This window comes from Sodiomyces alcalophilus (assembly GCF_042370955.1).
Source record: "Sodiomyces alcalophilus JCM 7366 unplaced genomic scaffold ACRALscaffold_2, whole genome shotgun sequence".
NCBI lineage: Eukaryota > Fungi > Ascomycota > Sordariomycetes > Glomerellales > Plectosphaerellaceae > Sodiomyces > Sodiomyces alcalophilus.
This window is the reverse complement of record NW_027263533.1, coordinates 371,606-387,792: the sequence shown is the minus strand read 5'-3', so window position 1 is coordinate 387,792 and position 16,187 is coordinate 371,606. Positions and strand designations below refer to the sequence as shown.

Below are 16,187 nucleotides of genomic sequence, written 5' to 3'. Positions count from 1 at the left end.
CCTGTCTACCACGGCCAGCTGTGTATCGTCCCCGTAATCGTCGTCGTCCGAGTCTGATGAAGAAGCATCATCGTCGTCATCGTCGTTGTCGTCGCTACCATCGTCATCGTCGTCCTCCTCCTCTTCGTCCTCATCGTCCGAGTCCTCGTAGGCGTAGCCTCGCCGCACCAGGTGCCCAGGCTGACCACCCAAATCTATACCGGTAAAGTGGAGCGGATCGCTCGTGAACCGCCTGTTCGACGTCGAAGATAAACCAACACCGCGTGTGTCCGAATGGTCGTCATGGTCGTCCGAGTCGACTTCTCCGACAATCCTACCGCCCGTATCCCTATCCCATATTCCTCCTCCGTTGTGCGCACTTTCGTTTCCACCCCTTGTCCTCCGCCTGCGCCGCGATGGTCTTCCCCATTGGGGCGCGAATTCGGGAGATCGCGGCCGACCACCTAGACCGCCTCCCCGGAAAAAGCCTCGTCGATGGGCTTGTCCATGAAAGAAGCGTGGCCGAGGATGACCACGCCCGAAGCGCCGATGAGCCAGAGCAGCGTCGAAAAGGGCGACGCGATGAGGCCCAGCGGCACGGAAACGACGAGGAGACCAGTGTAGAGCTGGGACGTGGTGGCGCGGAAGGTGCCAATCTCCAGGTCCCGGCCGTCGAGGCGGCCGATGATGTACATGCCGGCGACGACGAGGATGATGACGAAGGAGAGGAGCCAGTTGGTCAACAGCGCGTAGATGCTGAGCATGGCAAAGACCACGGCATAGTTGCTCGAGTAGTGGCTCAGGTTGTAGTTGACGCGGGACTGGACCTCGCCAAAGTTGGCGGGCTTGGTGACGCGCTTGAAGTCGAGGAACTCGGAGATGGGCCTCAGGTTAGAGAAGCGGCCGCCCAGGCTGGTGGATGACAGGCTGGAGAAGCGGTCCTGCAGGTTCAGGCGCGACGTCAGGGCGTCGAGAGGGATCTGAATGCGAGCCATTGTGTCGGTTTGGGCTGGAGTGTGAGAGTGAAGGATGGCGTTGATGAGAAGTCGAATTGAGAGGGTGGAATGACTTTCTGAGGTGCGTGAGTTAGAAGGGGATGATAAACGGTATGAATCAAGGGAGAACACAAAGTGCGAAGTGCGAAGTCCGGAGTAAGCTTTGGGAAGAAAAAAGCCACGTACAGCTCCGAAAAATGAGTGCCTGAAGTAAAAGTTTCCAGGCAGCCGACAAAGCGTCAATCGAGAATCAAAAGCCGAGACGATGACTTTTTGCTTTGGATGCTAAAAGCTTGCGAGAGCAGACGCCGCGTAGGCTGGAAAGTCTGTCGTTTGATGAACCTTGACGGAACTTTTTTTCTTTCCTTTTTTTTTTTTTTTTTGATTTTTTTTCCCTTCCAAGTTTCTCAGGGGACTCGAGGACGTGACGATTTTCGCCAAGACTGATCTGTGGAAGCTGGGACCAGGGAGAAGCTCCTGCTCCCTGAATACCTCGTACCGGTAATTAGGTAATTACTTTGTACCGTAGGTAGCTTCTGCTAGGTGTACCAGTGAAGCACACACTGACACACTGTGCTGTTGGGCGCCTTCCAGCCAGCGCTGGTGCCTCCCAGGCGGCGAAGCTCCAGACGTCCCAGAGAAGGAAGTCTGGGGTATCGCTCTCCGATATCGATAAGGTCCGCTCGGTTCGTACTGTGCAGTACAGTACACCGAGCTCAAGTGGTGATGGCAGTGTACAAGCTAAGGACGTTCCATCCTCGGCGTGAAGAGGGAGAGATGAAGAGGAAAGAAGAAAAAGTAAAAGGAAAAAAGAAAAGGAAAAGGAAAAAAGTAAGAGAAAAGTTTTCAGCTTGCCGAGCAGATCAAGCAACTTTTAGGTGGTCCTCTTACGAATACTCTCTTGTTTCTCCCGTCTCTCCTCCCACCGCTAATCCAGTAGGATAGCCGAGATTTTTTCGGTTTTTTATCTGGGATGGCATTGGGCATGGCCTGCACTTTGCATGCTGACTAGATCCCACCCCAGACTCGAGAGACTATGTATTACGCTTGCTTTGCTGTCGGCATTGGACGAGACGACACATGGCCAAGGCCGATCGGAAAATAATACTAAAAAAATAAGAAAATAAAATAAAAAACCAGCACGCTATTCGTTGTGTTGTAGATGCTCTTGGTAAACGGAATCGCTTATGCACGACGCTGCGATGCAGGGCCACTGGATCGCGAGTAGCAAGTCGGAGCTGGACAAGTTGCCTACTCGGCTGCAGCGTGATAGGTATTCTGTTTGTCTTCGGGCAGGGCTTCTTGTCAGTAATAGTAGGCGAACCAGCTTTGAAGTTTGGCGACATGTTTCCACATGATATCAGGCAACTGGAGCCCGTGCTCTTGCGAATCCGTCAAAGTCCGACATCGATACGATACATGAGGATTTGCAAAGTCCCATGTTACTGTTGACTTGGTACGAAGTACTCGACTGGCTTCTGTATCTGACATGTCGCCTGACGAGTCTGAGGGTTAATCGTCTCTCAATGATACGAGCTATTAATTGCATATTCGAACCTACCCAAGTACATCTGCGTCAGGTCTCTTCAGTGCTTTCCATGATTCATACGTTGTAGAGGTACCAGTGAAGTGTTCAAATGTAGAGTCGAGCTCCTTGAAATGCTTCCATTCACTCTCCTCCCGCCGAATTGAGGTCCCCACAAGCCATTCCGTTTCGATCATCGGGTCCCATCAAGCATCGGTGCCTAATGCGAAACACTTAATACCTACTGCAGAAACCCATCATCCAGGTGTAATGATCCTTCCGAAGCATCTGTATCGAACAACGAAGCAGGTCGAACAGCGGGTATCGTTCCCCGATGGGCGAAGCGTTGAACGGCGGAGCGGTGCATGGCCTTTTTGATGTCTTCTATTTTTCTTCTTTTCTTCTTCTTATTTTTTATAATTTCTTTTTCCTCTTCCGTCGACGCACACCGCTCGAAACGAACGATCGACGGCAACGGTAACGGCAAACGGCAAACAACAGCGTATCCTGGACGAGGCTTGCAGAAGCCGTTGTAGCACCAGCACCACTCTGCCGTACCGTACGTTCCGTGCGTCGGTCACGAGCCCGAGCCCGAGCACACAAGCTCGAACAAGCTACTACTGCTCGCCACCTTGACATTTGATATCAGGCCTGATGAAGCTGGAGAGTGAGTGCCCGCCCAGTGCCCGGTCTTTAGCCCAGCCGAGTCGAGTTAGCGAACAAGTACAACGTAGCGAATAGTCCCTTCTACTCCGCCTAGACCATTCCCCTCTCTCCCGTCTTCGTCTCCTGACCTCTCCGCCCCCATCCATTCATTCCCTTCCCCTCTTCTTTTTCCCCTCAGCTCGCGACTCCCTGCTGAGCACTCCGCCCTGCTGAACACGTTGTATCGCACGCTGTACTCCCTGCTAATCCATTAATTACTCGATCCACTGTCCTCCTCCACCCACCACCCACCCGCAGTTGCCAAGTGGCCATCTGAAATGTGACCTGCATCCTGCCCGCATTGACTTCACACTCCGATGATCCTAAAACGCGTTTGATCCCCTTGCTTTAAACGCCTACTAAAAAGTCGTACTAAATTGACATCCTGGTTTTTCCCCTCTCTCCATCCCATCCCGTCCTGTCAATGCCCCCCCAACGCCCTCCCCAACGCCCCTCGGCACACCTTGGCTTCGTTATTCCGTGATCTTCACGTCCACCGGATTGGACCACTACTGACGCCCCGCTCGTCCCTGTCCTCGCCCGTTGGCTGCTGGCTTGGCTCGACACGCCGCTGCCCCGTCTGGAAATGGTTGGCGTCTCTGGGCCGTCTCACTCATCGCCGCCGGTTCCTGTACCCTCTCCGACCACTGTCATCCTGGACTGACCTGACCTGGGGTACTATCTGACGAACGGACCTTGATTGACACTTGTCCGAGTTTTTCTTCCCTTCTTCTTCCTCCTCATTCTCCCTCTTCCTTCTTTTTTTATTCCACCTATTTTGCCATTTCATCACTCATTTTCTCTCCGGTATATCCGACCATGGCGACAAACGAATGAACATCGAATCGTGTTTTCTTCGAGCATCTCTTGTTTTTTTTTTCGACAAATTCTCGTCCTCTCCCTTCTCTTCGTCGTGAGCCATGGACCTTGATCTGGTCCTCTATTCATTTAGTCTATCTGCACTCGTGACCTTTAAGTGAGAACAACAACAATAACAACAAAACCAACGACAACACCAACGACAACGACGACGACAACAACCGACCGTCTTCTTCGCCCAGATTTCATCGAACAACGATTATCATTTCGCGGCCCCGACTCGGGAGGCCATGGCTCCTGGCGGCAAACCCGAAGGTGAAGGTTTGTGGTACCTTGCGACGCCCATTCATACAGACACACACTCTCTTCAAATGAATCACCGATCATTCGAGCACCCCCCTCTCCCATCTCCCATTCAGCTCCTCCCTCCAGCAACTGCTATGGACTCGTCGGCGCTGATTGATCACGCACGTTCCTTGAAGACGCCGGCGCTTTCTTTTCCATGGCGCCTTCGACCATGAACATGCACATGGTCAGACCCGCCCCGGCGACGAAGCAACCTCACCAGTCCCTCCACCCGGCATCACAGGGCTTGGCGCCGGCGCAGGCCCCCCAGGGAACACCACAGATGCAGCTGGGAATTCCCCAGATGCCCCAAGGAGCCGCTGCTCCGCCATGGTCAGTCCACTGTCGTTGGCACTCCTCGCTCTCCCCCTCCCTACTATACTCCAGCGCCGAAGGCCATACTTGTGTTCAATCGAAATGACGTCAAAGAAGACAAAATGGAACAAAGAAAGAAAGGAAATGAAGACGAAAAAGAAGGACAAAGAAAGGAAGCTGACAATATCCCATGTGGTCGCCATGTTCCAGGGCCAAAATATCTCCGGCCATCGTCGCTAATATGGACTGGACGTTATACGACTATCACCCCGCCGACGATGGAGGCTTTTGGAAGCTCCAACCCGGCTATGCGGCCTCCGATCAACTCCCCGACATAATACCCCTCGCCGTCACCAGCCGCTCACCTATCCAGCAACCCAAAGATGTCGAGTGGACGTGTCTCAGCCCCGGCTGTCCGTCCAAACCTTTCAAGCGTAAGGTCGATCTCGACCGTCATTATAAAGAAGCACATGCCGACGGCATGCCCATCACCCCCGTCTCTTCCGTGTCGTTTGCTACTCCGTCCTTTGACCCCCAAGTAGCCATGTTGAACATGGGAGCGGCGCCGCCAGGACCCGGGGGCAGCAGCGCTGGTCCTGGCCCTGGTCCTGGTGTCATGGCGCCGGCACCGACAGCACCCGGAATGGGAACGCCAATCGCACCCGCTACCGGATCCGTACCCGCATCTCTATCTGCATCCGCAGGACCTACGGCAGTAGCCACATCATCCCCGACAGCAGCCATGGGAGGCGGGCCCGGTGCACTGGGTAAGGACGGGAAAGAGAAAGAAGGCGTGTTCTATTGCGACTACTCGGCGTGCCCCCGCCGCACGGACGGGTTCAACCGCAAAGACCGGTTCCGGCTTCACCTCCAGGAGACGCACAAGGAGGACGTCAACAAGAAGGGCGGTAGAATGGAAGACTCGTGGCTCGACAGCCGCAAGATGTCCAACAAGTGGTGGCGTTGTACCAAATGCTTGGAACGGGTCAAGATTGAGGAGCATGGTTGGGAGTGTCCCAGGGACCAAGTCAAGTGTGAGAAGAGGCGGCGGGAGTATCGAGAGAAGATGTAGACGGGGGGGATTCTGTTGGCGCCCGCGCAATATTTCTCGACCTTGGTTTCTTCTTTTTCCCCCCGTTTTTTTTTTCTTTTCTACTATTTTTCTTTTTACACCCTTTTTTCCCCTCTCCTCTTCAGCTTTCTCTTGCCCTTCCCCCTACCCCAGTGCGGGATGGCGGCGGCGCAGAACTGAACGAATGGGGGCGGTTCACGCATTCGCGCAAGGAAGAAACGAGGTCTATCCTGATGACCCCGGACTCATATGGTCCCAGAGCCCAGCTTGTTATGCCCGTAGCACGGTATTTCTTTTTTTCTCCCCCTTTCTCCTTCCGGTCGTGGGACATGGTTCCTCCTGCGTCGTGGGAATACTCGCGCGTTATGGATTGTCCTCCCTCGCGTCTTTTGGTATGACCAGCTCATATGGTATGGGTTCTTCCTGGTTTCACCGTCGCCATCTGAACGTCCAGCCGGTGTGCGTCTCAGGCTGGGAACATGTCTACGGCCATCGCGACCTTCTCTGACACGGTGTATTATACGGCGGATGAGTTGTTTTCCGTCCCTGATGTCACACACTTCCCATCGGCTAAATCGGGATGAGCGGCGAAGGGATGATGTGTACTCTCAAGACTTGCATTGAACAGCGGTGTGACTAAGGGTTGATGATGAGTGTAGAACATGGTAGTATTTTGGGAATGTAGGCTGCTAGATATCAAGTACTCTTTTTCCTTTGTATTTGTAGCCAACTTGGGACTTATTGGTATATATTCGCGGTAGACGGAATACGAAGTACACGGAGTACACCTAGATTCCTAGGTAGTTTCGAAACGCCTCAATTAGGTAAGGTGTCGAACACGTGGGTTAATCTTAACAAGTTCTGTACGTCTTTTCTTGTACCCCGTACAAAATTACTTACTTTGCACTTTGTACGTACCACTTGGCATGTCTTCGTCCCCTTATTGACGACTACAATAGGAAAGAACATCCAACATCACAAAGGAGCCCTTTCTTAGTCTTCCAGCCCTTCTGGTGCCTCGATCCTCCCTTCCCGGCCTCCCGTTTCTCACCTATGCGGTACGATTAGTTTGTCCCAGTCAATACAAGGGCCCTGGCTGCCTCTTGCAACGCCCCCGGGGCAATGCCATTGCTCGAGCTTCGCGACACCCATCTCGAGACCTAACGTGTCCCTGTGTGCCCGATATCTGTCGAACACTTCCACGATTCCTCCGCCTTTCTCCTCCCGGTCGCCTTTCCGAGCCGAGCGTGCTGTGACCTATTACAACGCCGCATATCATGAGCCCTTCAAGTTCGGCGGAAGAACCCATTGAACTTGAAATCAGGAGATCCCGCGCATCCTCTGCCTCCAGCGTTTCCACCACCAGCATCCTCTTCGACAGAATCCACCAATACCAAGAAATCACCGAAAAGGCCAATGCCGGGAAATCTACGCGCAATGCCTCGGCCTCAGCCACCTACAAAGACGAAGGCGGGTTTGATCATGATGCCGGGTACAAGGAGTCTGATGCCGCCGACCTCGAGACGGGCCCCTTCCTGAACCCTGCAGGCGGGGTCGATGGGGTGGACGGGGAGAGCCGCCCGCAAGGCATGGATAAGGGCTTCAAGAGGGGGTTATATATTGCCGGAGGTGTGCTTTCCGTCCTATGGTGTATCATCCTCCTCGTCTTTCTCACCGCCAAGCCGGGCGTGTCCACGGTGGAGGTCGATGACGACCCAGGTTCGACCTTCCACAAGTCGGCCAAGCCCGTCACCCTCGACCAGGTCTTGTCTGGGCTTTGGCGTCCCACTTCGCGCTCCATCAGTTGGGTACCCGGTCCGGACGGCGAGGATGGCTTGCTCCTAGAGAAAGGCGCCCCCGACAAGGACTATTTGCTCGTCCAGGACGTCGGCTCCCTGAAATCCAGCGCTGCCAACCCCGCAACCAGCCGCACCCTCATGAAGGAAAGGTGGTTCGACTGGGCCGACCAGCAACGCACCGCCGTCGACGTCTGGCCCAGCCCGGACCTGAAAAAAGTGCTCGTTGCTACGCTCAAGGCGCGCAATTGGCGCCACTCCTTCACCGCCGTCTACTGGATCTTCGATGTCGAATCGCAGACGGCCGAGCCGCTCGACCCGGATGAGCCCGATGCTCCCGTCCAGCTTGCCACCTGGAACGCCCAAAGCGATGCAATTGTCTTCACCCGTGAGAACAACATGTACCTCCGGAAACTGTCCGACAACAAGGTCATACCCATCACAGAGGACGGCGGGCCCGAGTACTTCTATGGTGTTCCGGACTGGGTCTACGAAGAGGAGGTCTTTGGGGGCCGAAAGGCCACCTGGTGGTCCGATGCTGGCAAATACATCGCCTTCCTCCGCACCAACGAGACCCAGGTTGCCGAATACCCCGTGCAGTACTTCGTCTCAAGCCCCAGCGGGGACGTCCCGGATCCCGGCGAGGAATACTACCCGGAGACCAGCTATATCAAGTACCCCAAGGTCGGCAGTCCCAACCCCGTCGTGGACCTGATGTTCTACGACGTCGCAGCGGGCCAGGTCTTCTCGGTCGAGATTGAGGGAAACTTTCCCGATGACGACAGGCTCATCAACTTCGTCATGTGGGCCGGCGACAGGGTCTTGGTCAAGACGACCAACCGCGTGAGCGACGTGCTGCAGGTCGTCCTCATCGACGTGGCCGACCGATCTGGCAAGATGGTCCGCCGTGTCGATGTGGCCGAGATTGACGGAGGTTGGTTCGAAATCACCCAGAGCACGCGGTACATCCCCGCCGACCCGGAACATGGCCGACCCCACGACGGCTACGTCGATAGCGTCATCCACGACAACGGCGACCACCTGGCCTACTTCTCTCCCATGGACAACCCAGAGCCTGTCATGGTGACCAAGGGCACCGAGTGGGAGGTGGCCAAGGGTCCCCTTGCCGTCGACCTGAAGAAGAACATGGTCTACTTCTCCTCCACCAAGGAGTCTTCGATCCAGCGTCACATCTACGCCGTCTTTCTCAATGGCACCGGCATGAAACCCCTGACCGACACCGCCACAGAGGGCTACTACGACATCTCCTTCTCCTCGGGGGCCGGTTTCGGCCTCCTCACGTACAACGGGCCCAACATCCCCTGGCAAAAAGTAGTGAACACGCCTGGGAACCCCGAGCCGTACGAACATGTCGTGGAAGTGAACAAGCACATCGAAGAAGCCGTCAAGACGCACCAGCTCCCCCAGCTCGAGTACGGCACTCTCAACGTCGAGGGCTTCGATCTCAACTACGTCGAACGCCGTCCGCCCAATTTCAACCAGAGCAGGAAATACCCCGTCCTCTTCCACCAGTACTCCGGCCCGGGCTCCCAGAGCGTCACCAAAAAGTTCACCGTCGACTTCCAATCCTACGTGGCCTCGGCCCTCGGCTACATCGTCGTCACCGTCGACGGGCGCGGCACGGGCTACATTGGCCGAAAAGCCCGCGTCGCCATCCGCAACCACCTCGGCCGCTACGAGGCCGCCGACCAGATCGCCGCCGCCCAGCACTGGGCCGCCAAGCCCTACGTCGACCCGTCCCGCCTCGCCATCTGGGGCTGGAGCTTCGGCGGCTTCAACACCCTCAAGACCCTCGAGGCCGACGCCGGCCGCACCTTTCGCTACGGCATGGCCGTCGCCCCCGTCACCGACTGGCGCTTCTACGACAGCGTCTACACCGAGCGCTACATGCGCACCCCCGAGCTCAACCCGCACGGCTACGAAGAGACGGCCGTCACGAACGTCACCGCCCTCGCCGAGAACGTCCGCTTCCTCCTCATGCACGGCGTCGCCGACGACAATGTCCATATCCAAAACACCCTCACCTTGCTGGACCGCCTCAACGTCGCCGGCGTGGAGAATTACGACGTCCACGTGTTCCCGGACAGCGATCATAGCATTTACTTTCACAATGCCAATCGCATCCTCTACGATAGTATGTCCCCCCATCCCCTCTTTCTCCATCCCTCCTCCCACCTTTCGTTGTCTGATCCTCTGCTGACATGTCTCCCTAGAACTCAGCAACTGGCTCATCAACGCCTTCAACGGGGAATGGATCAAGATTGCCGAAGCGAAACCCAAAGTCGAAGCCAGACGGGCGGAGCAGCTCGTGGCCACCGTTGACCATTTGGTATAGGGGACGTCCCGATGATTTTCCACATTTATTCATTTATTCTTTGTGCATTATTAGACAACTTTATTATTGAATGCCGGCCGGGGGCGGGACACGCAGACAGACGGGGCAGGCGTCTGGGAAAATGGGAAATAAGGAGTGTAATACATGTGTTATGCTTTTGTTCTTTTGTATGAAAATATCATGTTCTTAGCATGTCCCGAGCACGTTGACTTAAGAACCCAATCACCTCTATTGCGCAAACGGAAGAACTCGCGGGAAAAAAAAGAACCAAGTCATTAAAGCTGCAAAAACGACGTGAGATACTATCATACATGAAGAAATGGCCGCCCCAGCAGAATGCAAAGTTTCGCCCTGCAGCGCGAGGCGAAGCAAAAGACGACCAAGAGACGGAAATGGGAGGACAAGCACCGTTTTTCCTCATCCCGACGCCCCTCACCCACCGATCGTGGTCGCAGCCACTTCCCATGGACGTCACCACATGCTGCCTGTTTGGCTGCCCCATGGTGAAGACCACTGGGGGGACCACTGGCGCTGCATGGGCAGCTGGTATCCGACCGAGGGTGCCTGGGGGTAGTAGGCATATGGGTTGCCCGCTTCACAGAGTTGGCCCCCCGTCAGACCCGGGGCCCTTTGGTGCCAAGGTCTTTGGTCGGGTATCTAACGCCAGGCTGGGACCTGCACCTAGAAGCCGCCGTACCCAGTCGGCTGGGCGCCGAAGCCGTTAGCTTGGCCGAACGGCGCGGGAGAGGGCGTCCCCGGCGCCCCCATTGCCGAGGCTGGGCCGGCCGTGATCATGAGGCGGTTGCCCCCGAGAATCGGGCCAGTCGACTCGTCCTTCTCCTTCTCCGACTCCTTCGCCTTGCGGGCTTCGTTGTCGGCCTTGAGGGCCGCCAATTCCTTGGTCTGCTCGCAGAGCAAGTTGATCATGTACGGCATGGTGAAATCGTGGAGGCCGTGGCGCCAGGAGATTTCGAGAACCACATCCGGTCTGATGAGGTCGTAGCAGGAGTAGAGCATGCCCGCATAGCACTCGCGGGCGCCAATGTCGACAAACTAAAAAGATGGACGGTTAGCGATGGGGCAGTGACGGACATGCAAACAGAGAGAGAAAGAAAAAAAAACTTACGTAGCGGAGAAGGTCCTCAACAATGTCGCTCTTTCCAGACATGGCCGCCGTTTCAATGGCGTCCTTGTACAACTTATCCTCCTTGGAGAGAGCAATCGACTTCTCCCACCGCTTGTTCTTGCGGTAAATGTTGGCGGCAATCTGTCGGAAGAAGATCAGGTCGTGCTTCTCCAGGCGGCCAGCGAGCTCGACCGGGTCGTAATTGTCGTAGTTCTCGACCGAGTCGCGGAGAGTCTTGTAGTCTTCCTCCTCGATCAGGAGATCGTTGATGGCGTTGTTGACGGACCGCTTGTTCTGCGACTGGACGCTGAGGAGAAACGGCTTGATCAGAGGCAGGTCGTCGTTCTTCTCGAACATCTTGACGACCCTGTTGACGTCGACGCGCGGAGTGAGGACTTGGAGGAGGTCGGTCAGCAGCGAGGGGTGCTGTTCGACGTAGAACTTGATGGCCCTGTAGTAGATCTCCAGGTTGGCCACCTTGACGATCATCTCCTTGAACTGGTGGTGCTCCCACGAGTTCTCGGGCCGCTCAATGACGGTGAGGACGGCGTTATCAAACTCGTCATAGTGGTAGTAGCAGAACACCAACTCGGGCCACAGGTTGGCCTCCTCGCAAGCACGGATGAGCTTGGGCATGTTGACGCGGCTCCAGAAGAGCTTGAGGTGCTCCATCAGGCGCTCGGGGCTGTATTTCGAGAGGGCGATGCCGAGCTCGGTGAACATTCCCATGTGGGCACGCTCCAGGCCCAGGCCCTGCTCCAAGAGGCTGATGAGCTCGTCAAAGTAGCCGTTGCGCTCGTACTGCTTGACAAGAGTCTGCAACTGCTCGGCGTCAATGATGAGGTTGAGACCGCAGATCTGGGCGAGACGGAACTCCTTCTTCTCGACGCATGCCTCGTGCACCTGCTTCCAGACCTTGATGTTGTTGGCCTTGCGGGCGCACTCCACGGCGGCTTGGTAGTCGTCGAGATGCACAAGCGTGGTCGCCAGCTTGGCCCAGTTGGAGATGCTGGTGAAAAAGATCTTGGCGGCCTGGTACAGACCCTCCGAGTACGCCTTGTCGCCGGACTCCTCGATGTTGGCGACATTGGTGCCGCGGAGGAACTCCTCAAGCTCATCGAGCTGCTCAAGACGGGCGTAGCAGAAGGCGAGGGCCGTGTCGATGGGGGGTTCCCGGAGCGTCTTGCGCGCCATGCGGAGATACTTGATGAGGTCCTCGTCCTTGCCGGCATGCACGGCCGTCTCGATGACCTCCTCGTAGTTCTTGGGATCCTCGGCCTTGATGTACGACTCGATGGCGTCGGACACGCGGACGCCGTCTAGCTGTGCCTTGGCCACCTTGGACCACACCTCTGGCATATCCACCTCCTCGGCAAAGGCCTGGGCCCGGTCGATGCTGACGACGTGATCGACCAGGACATCCACAGCCGCGGTTTGGTCGCCGGCCTTCTTGAAGATCTCAAAGGCCTCCTCGTAGAGCCCGACGTCGATACAGGCCGAGGCAATCTCGGGGGCGCTGTAGCCGTCAATCTTGTGGATGTAGTCCATGACCTTGGCCTTGTCGGCCTTGGCGGCGGTGAACATGAGCAGGTTCTGGAGATTCTGGTTGTCGCTGAAGGGCGAGGGCTCCAACACAATCTTTTCCAGGAGCTCGATGAGCTCCAGGGGGAGGTCGTTGGCCAGCAAAGCGGCCACGGCCTCGGAAACCTTGGCCGGGTCTGTGGATTCGGGCACCGCAGTGGCGGTCACCTGGTCGATGACGGAACGTCGGTGGATGTTGTTCTCGCTCAGGACGAAGTTCCAGAGCTCCCTGTCGGCCCTCTCGAGCAGGTACCTGGCCTGGGCGCGGTACATCGAGTTCTCGTTGGTGATGTTGACGAGCTCGAGGTCGTTCTGGCCCTTGGAGTAGGCGATGAAGGCCAGGTTGGGGTCACGTTTCTCGCAGTACTTGCCGACGCTGAGGGTATCGTACTTGTCGTTTTCCTTGAGGAACTTCTCCGGGTTGTTGTTGGAGTCGATGTAGATCTTGGCCAGGGCGTTGTAGACGGCCTGCTGTTCCATGCCGGCCGCGAGCATCTGCTCGAGGAAAGGAAGGAGCAGCTTGAGACGGTTGCGCGATTCGACCTCCTGCACCAGGTCGTCGATGGGGATGGACTGCGGGCTGACGGTGGAGATCAGGTTCTTGATGATGCCCTCGTCGCAGTCGACGTCGAGGAGGCCGCCGACGACAGCAGGGGTCCGCGACGGGTTGACTCGCTGGACGTACGTCTCGATGGACTGGAATTGCTGGTGCTGGTAGAGGTAGAGGACGAGGTCGTGGACAAAGTTGAAGCGGTCGCACACGATGATGAGCGGGAGCTGCTCCTGGAGCCTGGCCTCCTTCAGGAAATTCTTGACCTTCTCGGGGTTGTAGTGGTTGTTGTCCCGGCAAATGCGCTCGACCTCGTTGAACTGGCCCATCTTGGTAGCGGCCTCGATGTACTTGAAGACGACATCGGGTTCTTCGGAGAGGTTGACGATGCTGCCGAGGTAGTAGAACAGGCCTTCGGCGGTCTTGTACTTCTCGAAGAGGTCGATCAGGCGAACGGAGCCGAGCAGCTCGCTGTACTTGGTGGCGATAGTGACGACGGCCTGGAGGTTCTGGCGGATATTGTGCTTCATCATGGCATCCAGGCAGTCGAACGACTGCTCCACAGACAGCTTGCCGAAGAAACCAGTCAGCCAGTCGATGCTGAAGTTGGGGGTGGCGGCAATGTTGACCACGACACGCTTGACGGCCTCGGGGTCCTCGTAGAACTCGAGGGCCCTCTGGTACAGGCCGGCCTGCTCGCAGAGGGTGGCGATGCGGGCCTTGTCAAAGTGGGAGAACATCTCGTTTCCGAGGATGGCATCGGCAACCTGCGGGGCATTCAGCAGGTTCATCTCGAGGAGACGGGTCTGCAGGTGGCCCTGGTCGGGCAGGTTGTCCTTCAGGGCGTCGAGGAGGAAGGCGGTGGCTTGCTGGATCATGCCCTGAGACTGGAAAATGTCGACGACTTTGGAGATGTCCACGAGGGAGCCGCCCTCGTGATTGGCAAGCGAGGTAGCAAACTCGGCACCCTTTTCGGGGTTCACGCGGACAATGTGCTGGAGGAGCTGCACGTAGTCGGGCTGGTAGCCGGTCTGGGCGGCGTAGGGTAGAATCTTGTCGAACTGGCCGCTCTCGGCGAAGCCGGCCACGACCTTGTGAGGGACGTTCGCCTTGAGATAAATGGCCAGTGCAGCGTTCAGGTCGTGGGGGCGGACGAGATCACCCAGCCTCTCGGAGCAGTGCAGCTTGTTCTCCTTTAGCCACTTCTCGAGCAGGTTCATGCGGTTCTGGGCGAGCACAGGCTGGGCCAGCTCAATGGACTCGTGCTCGTTCAGCTCGCCCTTGTCGAGGAGCATGCCGAAGTACTGGAGGATGAAGGACATTTGGCCCGGCTGCTGGGGCAGGCGCTTGAACTTTTCGATGGTCTCGGCGGAGCGCAAGAAGCCGCGAGGGGAGTTGGCGGCAACCTTGGCGGCCTCCAGGTAGCTACCGGCGTTCATCAGCTGCTCAAACTGGCGGGCGTAGAGGTCGTCGGCGCCGGGGAGGCCAGCGCGCGAGGCCATCTTGATGGCAATCTCCGAGTTGGCGGGATTCTGCAGGAGGTAGGGGATGATGTTGGACTCGTCAATGGTGACGAAGAGCACCTGACCCTTTCGGTTGATGGCGACGATTCCGGACGAGTTGGCATCGGGGGAGGTGGTGAAGATGGTTTCGCTGGAGATGCGGTTCATGAAGATGCAGGTGCCGGTCTCGAGGTCGTAGAGGTGGATGAAGCCGTACTTGGTGACCATGAAGATGGCACCGTATTTCTGGGAGACCTGCATGGAGACGGGGAAGTCGTTGGTGGCCTCGGGGGGGAAGAACACGTCGACGGCCTTCTTCTGGAAAGCGGGATTCGACTCGGGACGGTCGACCTCGACAATGTGAAGCTTGGCACCGTTGGCGGTCCTGACGGAGAATGTGAACAGCTTGGTGTCGGCCGGGGCGCCCTCGAGGCGAACGGTGCCAAAGGCAGCGGCATGGCCTTCGATGGCTTGGCTGATGCCTCGATCCTTGGAGTAGAGCTGCATGGCACCGACGATGCGGCCCTCGCGCTGGGCAATGCCCACAACGACCATCCACTTGCCATCGGCACTGGTACGATAGTTGATGATTTGGCAACCCTGGATTTGGATTTAGCAACCATGGAGGAGGTTGGCGTAACAATAAGAGACAAAACGCTGGAGCGTAAGGAGGGGAGCAAAAGGATGTAGCGAGGAACGTACGCTCAAGTTGGCATTGCGTTCAAAGACCTTGACGGGAGCGGGCTGTGCCGCGTCGAAGACATCCCAGTGGTATACAGAGGCGTCGGTCACCAGACCCAGGGACGTGGGGCTGATCCATTTCCAGTACTGGACGTCCTCGTTCATGGTGGTGGACTTGAGTTTTTGCTTCTGGTCGAGGTCGAAGATCTGCAGGGTCCTTGACTGGGCCTTGAGGGCGATGACTTGGCGCGACCAGTGCATGATGGCACTGTCGGCCTTGATAGGACGGCGGGTGACATTGTTGCCATTTTTAAGATCGATAATAACAACTTCAGGCGAGGCGGCTTCGCTCTTTTGGTCTCGGATGCACACGTATGAATCTGACTCGAGTGTCTGGATAGAGAGGGTGTTCAGTAAGTGTGTTGTTTTCGAATAGGGGTTGCGTCAATGTGACGAACGATGAAAACTTACGCAGGAGTTAAAGGTGATGGAGCTGTCTTGGACGCCGACGCTTTGGAGCTGGACGAGCTCCTCGAATCGGATGGGAAGGGGCGCCATGACGGCGGTTGTATGATGACGGGTCTTTCAATAAGAACGCGGATAGACGTGGGTAGTAGTTCTTTATTTATTCTTTGGATCGATTTTTGGCCAGGTCGTCAAGTCGTTTCTAGTCAACGGCCGGGGACGAAGCGATGACGGTAAGAAGAACGGAGCCCAGGTAGGGAGGTCTGGTCTGGCAGCCTGGATAAGGTGAGAGGTAAGAAAGGAGAGCTTGGCAATTTCGCGACGTGGCCGACCGCAAGTCGGGCAATTACTAGCAACACAAATTGCGAGATGGGA

General features: G+C 56.6%; 5 protein-coding genes across 5 annotated transcripts; 2 read left to right on the top strand and 3 right to left on the bottom strand.

Moving 5' to 3' along the window:
- Positions 1-359: 359 nt before the first annotated feature.
- Positions 360-1,285, bottom strand: ACRALDRAFT_1091697 (uncharacterized protein). The gene is made up of 2 exons (XM_071019583.1): positions 1,161-1,285; positions 360-1,051 (listed from the first exon to the last, which is right to left on the bottom strand). The coding sequence occupies exon 2, from the start codon at positions 972-974 to the stop codon at positions 444-446; it is 531 nt and encodes a 176-aa protein (XP_070876373.1). The 5' UTR covers positions 975-1,051; positions 1,161-1,285; the 3' UTR covers positions 360-443.
- A 1,448-nt stretch (positions 1,286-2,733) lies between these two features.
- ACRALDRAFT_2016511 (uncharacterized protein) lies at positions 2,734-3,994 on the bottom strand (the record flags this gene model as incomplete). The annotated part of the gene is made up of 9 exons (XM_071019846.1): positions 2,734-2,869; positions 2,947-3,048; positions 3,081-3,159; positions 3,262-3,374; positions 3,446-3,509; positions 3,587-3,657; positions 3,696-3,816; positions 3,853-3,899; positions 3,978-3,994. The coding sequence occupies 9 exons, from the start codon at positions 3,992-3,994 to the stop codon at positions 2,734-2,736; spliced, it is 750 nt and encodes a 249-aa protein (XP_070876372.1).
- Positions 3,995-4,540: 546 nt separating this feature from the next.
- On the top strand, positions 4,541-5,755 carry ACRALDRAFT_2025165 (uncharacterized protein; the record flags this gene model as incomplete). The annotated part of the gene is made up of 2 exons (XM_071020293.1): positions 4,541-4,701; positions 4,894-5,755. 2 exons carry the CDS (start codon positions 4,541-4,543, stop codon positions 5,753-5,755), a joined length of 1,023 nt encoding a protein of 340 aa, XP_070876371.1.
- A 1,277-nt stretch (positions 5,756-7,032) lies between these two features.
- On the top strand, positions 7,033-9,907 carry ACRALDRAFT_1054663 (uncharacterized protein; the record flags this gene model as incomplete). Its single annotated transcript, XM_071015831.1, has 2 exons — positions 7,033-9,706; positions 9,786-9,907. 2 exons carry the CDS (start codon positions 7,033-7,035, stop codon positions 9,905-9,907), a joined length of 2,796 nt encoding a protein of 931 aa, XP_070876370.1.
- Positions 9,908-10,588: 681 nt separating this feature from the next.
- ACRALDRAFT_2098267 (uncharacterized protein) lies at positions 10,589-15,905 on the bottom strand (the record flags this gene model as incomplete). The annotated part of the gene is made up of 4 exons (XM_071022873.1): positions 10,589-10,960; positions 11,034-15,266; positions 15,369-15,740; positions 15,819-15,905. The coding sequence occupies 4 exons, from the start codon at positions 15,903-15,905 to the stop codon at positions 10,589-10,591; spliced, it is 5,064 nt and encodes a 1,687-aa protein (XP_070876369.1).
- Positions 15,906-16,187: the final 282 nt, after the last annotated feature.